General features: G+C 38.1%; 1 protein-coding gene across 1 annotated transcript; it reads left to right on the top strand.

Moving 5' to 3' along the window:
- Nucleotides 1-5,444: 5,444 nt before the first annotated feature.
- Nucleotides 5,445-11,726, top strand: LOC309698201 (uncharacterized protein; the record flags this gene model as incomplete). Its single annotated transcript, XM_082520501.1, has 5 exons — nucleotides 5,445-5,514; nucleotides 5,869-6,035; nucleotides 6,140-6,391; nucleotides 6,637-7,962; nucleotides 11,721-11,726. The coding sequence occupies 5 exons, from the start codon at nucleotides 5,445-5,447 to the stop codon at nucleotides 11,724-11,726; spliced, it is 1,821 nt and encodes a 606-aa protein (XP_082376627.1).
- Nucleotides 11,727-11,918: the final 192 nt, after the last annotated feature.

Genomic DNA, 11,918 nt, shown 5'->3' with positions numbered 1-11,918 from the left:
GCTGTATAGCCTGGTAGTGTGGATCAGTGAATCGATGTCTCGTTCACTCTTGGCATACAGCTTGATGTCATCCATGTACAGGAGGTGGCTGACAACTGCTCCGTTCTGTAGTCGGTATCCGTAGCCAGTCTTGTTAATGATCTCACTGAGGGGGTTCAGGCCTATGCAGAACAGCAGTGGGGACAGAGCATCTCCTTGGTAGATCCCGCACTTGATGGTGACTTGTGCTATGGGCTTGGAGTTGGCCTCTAGTGTTGTACGCCACATCCCCATTGAGTTCCTGATGAAGGCTCTTAGGGTCCCATTGATCTTGTACAATTCTAGGCATTCCAGTATCCAGCTGTGGGGCATTGAGTCATAGGCCTTCTTGTAATCAATCCAGGCAGTGCACAGGTTGGTCAGTCTGGTCTTGCAGTCTCGGCTGATTGTTCTGTCTACCAGTAGCTGGTGTTTTGCGCCTCTGGTATTCTTGCCAATTCCTTTCTGTGTCCCGCTCATGTATTGACCCATGTGCCTGTTCATCTTAGCCGATATGATGCCTGACAGGAGCTTCCATGTAGTACTGAGGCAGGTTATTGGTCGGTAGTTGGAGGGGACCGGTCCCTTCTTGGGGTCCTTGGGGATCAGGACCGTCCGGCCTTCAGTTAGCCATTCCGGGTGTCTCTCGTTAACTAGCAGCTGGTTCATTTGTGCTGCCAGACGCTCGTGGAGTGCAGTCAGCTTCTTCAGCCAGTAGGCGTGAACCATGTCGGGCCCTGGTGCTGTCCAACTCTTCATACTGGAGACCCTTTCTTGGATATCTGCCACTGTGATGGTTACTGGACCCTGTTCAGGGAGGTCGCTGTGGTCAGCCCTCAGATCCTCTAGCCACTGAGCATTGCCGTTATGGGTTGCATCCTTCTCCCATATGCTCTTCCAGTATTGCTCCGTCTCCAGCCTTGGTGGTGCTGTTCTCTTATTGTTCCCTTGCCACTGAGAGTACACCTTTGCTGGTTCTGTGGAGAACAGCTGGTTTATTCTCCTGCCTTCTATCTCTCTGGTGTACCTCCTCAAGCGGCTGGCCAAGGCTGTGAGTCTTTGCTTGGCAGTTTCCAAGGCCTCAGGTATGGACAGCTTGCTGTATTTCTTAGGCACCTTATTTGTCGCACCTTTCTGCAACTCCGTTAGTTGGCTAACCTCCCTCCGTGCTACTTTGATCTTGCCCTCTAGCCTCCTTCTCCATGGAGGGTACTGCCCTGTGATATATATATATATATATATATATATATATATATATATATATATATATATATATATATATATATATATATATATATATGTGATTGATACGGGTGGAAGAGGAATTTTATTTATTTATTCTTTGCCAATTTACAAAAGCGATAAATGGTAAAAAGAAATTCTAGGTTTGAAGTTGAACCTTGTTTTATCATATAACTTATTAATCCAAATGTGGGATACTTCGCACTAAGAACATTCCCAAAGAAGGATATGCAAATGATGTTTGTCATGTCAATTACATTAATTACATTTAAAATTCCAAACGAATCATCCTCCATTCCAAGTTCAGATATACGCTATTGGTAAGAAATCACATGATAAAAGCAGATGGCATGATAGGTTTGACAGTCTGAAGGCTAAGCTCCCCATAGGTTATGTGCAGAGCTGTTAGTGCTGTCAGTTGAAGTCTGTGGAATTACATAGAGGTAAGGTGCGATAAAATTCACTAACTCCTTCCAACTGTAAGATCCCAATTCCTAATGTCTTTTGTAACATTTACTATACTATACTATAATTTTATACTTTATATAGTATATACTACATACTATGTTTGTTCATACTTTTATACCTTGTAGCACCACACATTAAGATCTATGTAATTGTCTGTGAGCATTTATTGAATTTATTTTAATCGTACTATCTGCATATCATTTTGATTGAAAAATGTTTTTTAGGCTTTGGCTGCCTGCCAGGCAGATTATTTTTGTCAAATTTAAAAGGAACAAACGCCCTACAGTAAATAAGTACACATACAGAAATCAGCGCATAGAGACATCAACTCTTTAAAATCTTTAACAACACTAACATCTTTTTTTCAACAGTTCGTCTTGCTGAAGGGCTCTCCAGTGATTAATCCAACTGAATCCATTTTTGGAAATTTGTTTCAAAATAAGTCAAATTTAAATCAATTATTCATCCATCCAAATCTCCAATTCTTCCAGTCCTTAAATATGATTCCCTAATTCTTCACAGTCTTGTATCCAAAGCAAGAACTGTTCCAAGAATTAAATACATAACACCAAAATTTTAAACAACACATTTCCCCAGTAAAACATTTTTTTTAATTATTTTGTAATTATATCATGAATTTATAAGTATACATACATACATACTAGTATACATATCATGATAAGAATACATATACTATTTCTGCTACTTCATAGTATTTCTGCAAACTCATAGTATTTGTTCCAAAGCATAGTATTTCTGCTATGTTACATTACTATGCTTTGACACAAATACTATGATTTGGCAGAAATACTATAAAATAGCAGAAAAACTAAGATTTAGCACAAATACTAGAATATAGCAGAAATACTCTGTTTGGGCAGAAACAGTATGCTTTGGCACAAATACCATAATTGCGTACAATTCCTATAATATAGCAGAAATACTATGATTTTGCAGAAATACTGTTTTAGCGGAAATACTAACTTTAGAAACATAATACCTGATCAAAACTTTAAAAACACTTACTAAAGACTTTCAAATTATTTTAATCCCCCTATTAAAAGTGGTAGACTTTTTATTATGTCAAGGTTTTCTTTTAATTCCTTTAATATTTGGTCAAGTACTGAAAAGTGTACACCTCAATTTGAAGATTTGCAGACAAAAAATTATAAACAATTCAACAAATAACTCACCTGTTCTGATGTGTATTCTTCTCTACAGGAAAAATGCCACGTCAGATGACAGAATGCCCAATATGCTTGATTCCATATGTTGCAGTTGGGCAGCATTTAAAAAAATACCACCATGTTGTAAACAAAGAAGAATTACATTTACTGCTAAATTACTGCTCTACAATGTAAGTCACTGTCATACAGTATATGACAAAACATTGCAACAATTTAAAGTGGTAGTTGTAGTTACATTTGTCAAACTGGATGTGATATGCAGTTACAGGGGCAGGTTGGACTGTCCAGTATGTAAAGCTAAAAACCGTATAAGACTGGACAAGCACTTGGAAAATGTCCACTGTGAGATTGAGGTTAGTGTTTTGTATAGCTTACATTTTGTTGTTAAATTAGAATGCATTCTTATGTGACATGTTTCACTAACTTTCTCAAACATTGCTGTTCTATTGTTTATACCTTTTCAGAAATCAGATCACAAGAAAGTAATGAGGACAGCGAAACGATTGGCTAATCTGAAAGCCCTCAAAGCTCTCAGACGTTCAAATCCACAGCCTCCAATGGTGACCTCACTGGACATAGAGCAGCTGACTGAAAGCAGTGATCAAGAGGAGCAAAGTGATAGCAGTGATACCCGTGAAGAATCTGCAGAGATTAGAGAAGACAGCTCAGTCCATTCCCCTGTCAATCAATCAGATGATGCTCAAGTCCAACATCAGAATTGCAAAAAGTGCAAAGAACTGGATTTGTTACTTCAACTCCTGAAAAGGAATCTGAAAAGTCTGAAATCCACTAAGGATAAACTTGGCTTCAAACCTCTCAGCCCCCCAAAGCGCCAGAAATTTGAAAGAAGTAAACGTGACCCAACAGCCCGGCTTCCTAAATTTGGTATGAATTCTTTGGCAATAATATTGTTTCTTGTGTAGTGTAATGTGAATTTTTAGAACTGGTTGTTCTATTTTGGAACTCACATCCCGCTAATTAAACATTACTACTAATTAGCAATATCTTTCAAATATCATTGTCAACCACTTGAATTAGAAGAATGTTTTCTGTACTTCATCAGTTTGTCATGACACTCCTAATTGCTATGTTGTTACTACATTTTATTTTAAACAGAGAAAGTCCTGAATGCTTGGTTTCAACACATTTGTGGAACAAGTAAAAAGGACGTCGAAAATGCCAAACAACGGGTCCAATATGTCCGTGCCTGGGCATATTTCATGTCTCACAATCAACTCCCTGCAATGACGTTTGCATTTATGGACAACAGAGAAAGACTGACTGAGTACATTTTTACAAATTTCTGTGATATATTAGTCCAGTAATCTCAATAATATTAAAGTCATGACTGATTTGTGTTTGTTTGTGGGCCTTTTTTAGATGGACAACTTATCTGAATAAACATGCCGTGACAACCAAAAGGATTCGGATTGGAAATGTGAGGGCGTTCTTGAAATTTCTAATTGATGCACAACTGCCAGAAGTCAGAGCCTCCCGTAAGGCTTTAAAGGGGACTTTATTTGCACTTCAGTTGGAAATGAAGAAGAGCAGAAGGGAGTTACACACCCACAGGCAAGCCATCCGGATCAAAAAATCACGTAAGATCCAACTTTACTACTTATTCATCATTGTTGTTACCTAGAATGTGTAATAAATACATTATTTATAAATGTTATGATGTCATTACTGTGATGTAGTGAGGAAAGAGGACTCAACATGTTATAATGTAAGGTATAAATTGTATTTAAGTATATATTTTGTACACTGCAAAGGTATACATTGTACAAAATAGAAAGTAAACAGAAACTAGGAAATGCAGAGTGACACAAACAGGCAGGCAGCAAAACAGTTTGTCACCACAAGGAAACAGTGGCACACCAAAGCTACTTATTCCAAAGTAAGAGGGAAGTAAAGATAGCTGAGAGAACCTACCACAGATGTAGACAACAAAATTGTCTACATCTGTGGTAGGTTGAAAGTGAGGGGTAAAAGTTATACTAAACAAAAGAAAAATGTCACCAAAAACAGGAGACATGACCAGCAACTAACCAGTGGGGAAACAAAACTAAACATACAAATGCAGAAAGAAAAAATATAAAATATGTCTATCTAAACAATAAGCAAACTAGTAATCAAATTAAAGATACCTACTGATAAAATGAACTATACTGTCAAAAAACACAAAGACAAAAATGGTCAAGGAAATGAGCCTATCAAAATTTAGGATATTGATATTTCCTTTTTTCACAGTACTAAGCTTGGTAAACTTGGAAAGTTTAGGAAGTAGGATAAATAAATTGAAACGGTTAATATTCTGGATTGGAAAGTAAGATTTAAGTTCAAAATGGCAATCCAATTCATTTTCATATACTGTGAGCTCTGGTCGCCAGTTCTTCTTCCTTACAAAATAATTTTTTGAAAAAAATTAGGTCTAAACTACAACCTGTTTTATATTTACATCATTGCGTGCAGCATGAATGAGCATGACTGGAGCTGCAGGAACATAAAAACATTCTGTGTCTTTTAGAAATGCTTGTAGATCCTGTCCACATCACTGATTTTCTCAAGAAGGCCACCACACACATCCCTGAAGCACTTGGTAAGTGTGTAGTTCATTTCTCCATAAGGACAACTCTAATAACCCCAATAATATCTCTGTTAATGAGAAATTATATAATATTTACTTACCAGCTGTAATCTGTATGTATATATAGTTCAGAATCTCAGATTTACAGAAATATATGACAGAACTTTTTGCTTTCAATTATAACAGACTGCTCATTTATAATCACTTGTTGGACTTTTGCTTTTTCTTCAAATATATAATACATATACAAACAGTAGCATTTGTGATGTTTATATAGGATTATATTAGGGGGGGTATATAGCAATATAATGGATATGCTTCCCTATCCCTTGTGTCTTACTGTGCAACCTCTATGTTACTCAATAGTCGAGCTTGAGAAAAATCCCACACCTGAGAACCTAGACTGGTTCTATGGTCTTCTGGCTGGATTTGTCATCTGCACAACTGGGCACAGAAGAGGCGTCATATCAAATATGACAGTTGAGGAAGTTGGCACTGCTGAAGCGGATGGTGATGGCCGGCGGATAATCAGAGTAAAATCATTAAGCAATTATTTCTCTCCCTGATTAAAGATATTTTCTTACCAGCGACATCAATGACTGTGTGCAATGTAATTTAGTTGCTGATTCTTTTACAGGTAAAAGAGCACAAGACCAAGGAAACATTTGGCCATGCACTTGTTCCCCTAACGAAAGACGAATACATATGGTTTCACCGCTTTGTGTACCACCGCCACAGATACCCTGGTGTATCATCACAATTGATTTTTGCCAACACCAATGGAGGGCCTTATGCTAAGATGCTGACATCATTCCAAGATGCATGGAGGAAGTTTGGTATCCCAGGAAAACCAACCTTCTCTATGATTAGGAGCAGCATCAGCACTTTTGTGAGTAGTTTCCACTTTATGGTGATTCAGTGTTTTACCTTCCTATCCTTTTAGAGGGATGATATAAAAAAGTCACCCTTCCTGGTTCTACTCCCAGTGTTATAATGTTGAAAGGACATTTCTTTTTCTTTATATTGTCTTCTGTTGTACTTCTTTTTGTGGTTCTGTCCTTAGCTCTGCAAATCTCCTTGAAAATGTCAAATGTTAGTGCAATTAATAACATTATTTAATGTTTACATTTGTAGAGTGGGAGATCCTTGGGAACCCAAAGCAAGGTACAAGTCCACCGGATGATGTGCTATTCTGACGCAACTGCAGAGAGACCTTATGAGGCAGATTTAAACTTTGACGAAGCCTTCAAGTGCCGCAACAATGCTGCAAAGGCACTTGCTGTGAACAATAGAACCAGAGACTCTGAGGAATCTACAACCTCAGAAGACAATGAAGATGTGTTGCAGAGAAGATATGCTGGACCAAAGAAAAGAAAGTCTAGTCAAAATGCCACAAGAGGAGAAATTGTGAAAAAGAAGACCAAACAGCACGCAAACACCATTGACACAGACACATCTGGAAAACACCGACATAAACAGAGTGGCAGGGGAAGAGCAAAAGTGACTACAGAGAGTAGTGAAAGTGAAGATTATGATGATAACCGTGAACACATTGACCTTACAGCAGCAGGTACATTGGGATCCACCAAAGGTAAAGATAATGCTAAAGAAAAGGGAAAAGCCACAAAGGACAGAGGAGACTTGTATAGTCATACTCAGTTTCTTAAAAACAAGTTCAAATGTTGGGAATATCCTAAAATTATCTTAGAAAGAAATGCAATCCAAACACAAATACAAAAAGTTGTTAGACCAAAGGAAACAACTGAGGGTGTGAACCAAACACAAACAGAGACAATAGATGAAGACAATGAAGCCTTGAGGCCAGAAAGTTTGAGTGAAAATGAAAACAGTATGGAAACAGTGACTACAGATAACGAAGAAGACAAAGCTGAAGATGAAAATGGTCCCTTGTTGAACACAACAGACATAGACCAAGAAGTTTCCAGTGGAGTAGTGAGAAAAACTACAGAAAAAATAAAAGGAATGAGCACAGAGGACATAGGCAGAGATAAACATGGACCACAGAAAAAGACAACAACCGAGGAAAAATGCAATTTGAGATCAGAAGGAACAACAGAGGAAGGAATGAGAACACAGACAGAGACTACAGAAAAAGACAAAGCACTCAGCACAGAGGACACAGACATAAAGGAACAGAGACCACAGATGGAGACCGCGGTCAAAGAAAAAAACATTTTGAGAGCAGGAGTTACAACAGAGGAAGGAATGAGACCACAGACAGATACTACAGAAAAAGACAAAGCACTCAGCACAGAGGACAAAGACATAAAGGAACAGAGACCACAGATGGAGACCACAGCTGAAGAAAAAAACGATTTGAGATCAGAAGGAACAACAGAGGAAGGAATGAGAACACAGACAGAGACTACAGACAAAGACAAAGCACTGAGAACAGAGGACAAAGACATAAAGGAACAGGGACCACAGATGGAGACCAGGGTTAAAGAAAAAAACGATTTGAGAGAAGAAGGAACAACTGAAAACAAAGACACAGTTAGAGTAAAAGAAGATGGCCCTGGGACTAGCTATGAGTCTCCAGTGGCACACCCAAAAAAGAGGAAAAGGTCTCTAATGAAGAAAAGCTCTTTGCCGAAGTGTGATGAAAGCAAAGAAACAAGGCAAAAGGGCAACAAGCGAGAAAGAAAAAGACCAAAGAGCCTGACTGCAAAACAGTTGTTAAGTCCAAAGATGCTCAGAAGTCACAAGACTAAAGAGGCACCTAAAGATACCAGCAAAAGACAAAAAGCCATACAAAGAGTCAGAGGAAAAGATAAGAAAAACATTTTTGGTTGTTGTTGATTTTACTCTGATCTTCTGACAGTTTGTCTTTCTACATTTTGAAAACTTTGTTATCATGTGAGGTTTTGGTTACTGATTTTACACAGTTGCTCTGAGGGTTTTTTTTCTAGAATTTACTCACTTTTGCATGTGAGAGTCTTCTTTTTTGTTAAGGTAAGTTATTGTTTTTATTTCTTACTTTTAAAATAAAACTTGTTAAAAACGAACAATGCTGATATATATAAGTTGTTGAAAACAAATGCCAAATGCAATAATAAAAATCTTTCAGTTATATTTGAAAATCATGTGTCTTTGTTCAACAATCATTAGTCATGGATTTCATTTCTAAGCTGTAATTCCAAATAACTCATATTATTCAGGCAGGGTTGCTAAAGGATGAAGTCCTCACAAATTATATCTGATTCCAAGTAACAATACCCTATAATACATAGCAGAATCAGTCATCTGATTTGGTAAAAGTCAGTGATGTTAATGGTGATGTCAGCAGATTATGTACAAATTATGTTTTTTCTTTCACAATGTGGATTTCCAAATGAGTCACATTTCACACTAATGTGGTTCCTAAAGGATAATATGCAAATTAGTAGATTGAATTAGACAGTTACTTTAATGACACATGCAATTCCTCACAAATCATCCTCAATTAAAATTGTCTTATAACAGACAGCATAAATCGATCATCTGATTTACTGGTAGATAGTGATGTCAGAGTGATGTCAGCTGAAGTCTGGAGAAGAACAATTTGTTAAGTGGTGAGTCCAGTCAGCATTGTATTGATCCTAATTACTATTGATTCTTCTTCTTCCTTTCATCCCAATCACTAGCGCTTCCAATATTCCCATACAATCAACAATTCTTCCAATTTTTCCACCCTAATCTTTAGATCTTCCACTTATTCAAGATGCATTGTCTGAAATTCAGGAGCAGGACCATGCCTCCAAACATACCCCTTCTGGGTCTTATCTATATGACCCCCCACTTGTACAAGCTGTTCGTTCTTGTTTTCGTGCCCCACCTTCCTATTTGCTTTTTTCAATTCTTTCAATTCTTCATGTCTCATTAGTACATTTGAATCTACCATGCTGGGGAGCTGCCTCCAGTCCCCTTCGAGGTCATTCCCAAAAAGCAGCTCAATTCATGTCCAAAACATTCAGCGTAATTTACATACTGTGAAACGCTTGGCAGTTGCACTTTCTCCTTCTCCCTCTCCCTTATTGTACCTGCTTGGCTTCTCATGTCTTTTGTATGGTCTTGCTCATTCTCTAACCCTAAGAGAGTCTCCCAGACTTGTTCTCTATAAACCTAAAGAAGAATTATGGATTTGATCAACTGATCCCTTAACGAAACTGACAACTCCTGGGCTTGGGAGAGCCGATTGTTCTGCAGAGACATTTGCTGCTGGATACTCAATGGTCTATTGCATTGGGTGTCTGGTGACACTCTTGATGGAGGACATTGAACGACATCTACCAATTCAGAACCATGATAACAGAGTTCTGGCTGATTGGAGCTGGCTTGGACCTGGGCTATAGAAGAACAAGAAGCGGCTACAGCTGTTCAAAATCCCACAAGGCTGGCCATGTATCTGATTCTGATCATTAATATAAAATACTACAACAACTAATAATAGCAACTCGGATAAAAAGCCGTTGTTTATGTGAACATTCGTACAGCACTTTAATCAATACTACAGAGTCAAAGTTTATTGATTTCTTTTACGAGGTATAATTTCAAATAAAAATATTTCTAATGGTAGCTGTGCAAATCCTGTTAATTAAGTTGTATTAGTTACACATAAAATTTCTAATGGGTATTTCTACTTTCCAAGGTCCAGTACCCAATAAAACACAGCAGAATTCAGTTCTCTGATTGGCTAAAGATTGTTTTGAGTATAACAGCAAACTTTGGGGGAGAGACAGTGCTAGGCCCCTTGCTAGCCCGCTTGTGGGTCTGCAGTGCCCACTATCCTGGGTTTTGGCACCACTGTAACAAACCACTGCAGGCCCAGTGACATTTTCAAGCTTTTCATCATGGTTTATTCCACATCTCCGCAACATCCCTTGATACAGGACCCGGTACAGCTTTTAAGGTTGTGAGGCTAGATCGTAGATGCAGATCATAGAGGTGCGTCCATCTCACCTGCAGTGGTACTGCAAGCCACGACCACATCAGATTTTAATTCAATTCAATTCAATTCAGTTTTATTTATATAGCGCCAAATCACAACAAAAGTCGCCTCAAGGCGCTTCATAGATACAGAGAAAAACCCAACAATCATATGACCCCCTATGAGCAAGCACTTTGGCAACAGTGGGAAGGAAAAACTCCCTTTTAACAGGTAGAAACCTCCGGCAGAACCAGGCTCAGGGAGGGGCGGCCATCTGCTGTGATCGGTTGGGGTGAGAGAAGGAAGACAGGATAAAGACATGCTGTGGAAGAGAGACAGAGGTTAATAACAGATATGATTCAATGCAGAGAGGTCTATTAACACATAGTGAGTGAGAAAGGTGACTGGAAAGGAAAAACTCAATGCATCATGGGAATCCCCCAGCAGCCTATGTCTATTGCAGCATAACTAAGGGAGGATTCAGGGTCACCTGGTCCAGCCCTAACTATATGCTTTAGCAAAAAGGAAAGTTTTAAGCCTAATCTTAAAAGTAAAGATAGTGTCTGTCTCCTGAATCCAAACTGGAAGCTGGTTCCACAGAAGAGGGGCCTGAAAACTGAAGGCTCTGCCTCCCATTCTACTTTTAAATACTCTAGGAACAACAAGTAGGCCTGCAGTGTGAAAGCGAAGTGCTCTAATAGGGTGATATGGTACTACAAGGTCATTAAGATAAGATGGGGCCTGATTATTTAAGACCTTGTATGTGAGGAGCAGGATTTTGAATTCAATTAACCATACATTTGGACAGCATTTTATTTTTTTTTTTCATTTAAACCATTTTCTATCCATGGCTGGTTCGGAATCACCAATAAGCCTAACACGAAACTTTTCTGTACTGTTGGAGGAAACCCAAGTATCCACAGAGACAAAATTCACTCAAAAGCAAGTGAGCAAGTCAAAAAGACACTTAGATCCACTGGATAATGATAACGGAAAACGTGTGGGATCAATTTATTGATTTCACATTTCCTTTTTTTCGATCACTGTTAATGTGGTTCATTCCACATAGCTTGTCCTAATCTCCACATCACACTGATCAGATAGAGATGTCTATCCCTTTGATTTATATCTGACATCACAGCATCCATTCTTTTCCTGTCATGCTTTCCTGCATTGCAAAATAACTTTATATGTCCAAAAGTCAGATAAGAAATTAGTCAGACTATAGGTTGTAATCTACAAATTATATTAAACTGTGTTACATTCCTAAAATTCTTATTTTCTAACTTAGATGTAATTGTGTACTGCTGCCAATGAGTTCATAAACACGTCTGTTTGAAGCTATTTTATTGGAGTATCTACCAGCAAGCATTTCGAGATTCAAAGATCATTTTAACTAGGTGTGAATTCAAAAGAGTTAATTGTTGCACTAACCAAATTCCTAAAAGCTGTTAATATATTAATTTAATTTAATTTAATTTAATTTAAT

The sequence above is a fragment of the Aulonocara stuartgranti genome (genome assembly GCF_965226115.1).
Source record: "Aulonocara stuartgranti genome assembly, chromosome: 22".
NCBI lineage: Eukaryota > Metazoa > Chordata > Actinopteri > Cichliformes > Cichlidae > Aulonocara > Aulonocara stuartgranti.
The sequence above is the reverse complement of the archived record's forward strand: the minus strand, read 5'-3'. Positions and strand labels throughout refer to the sequence as shown.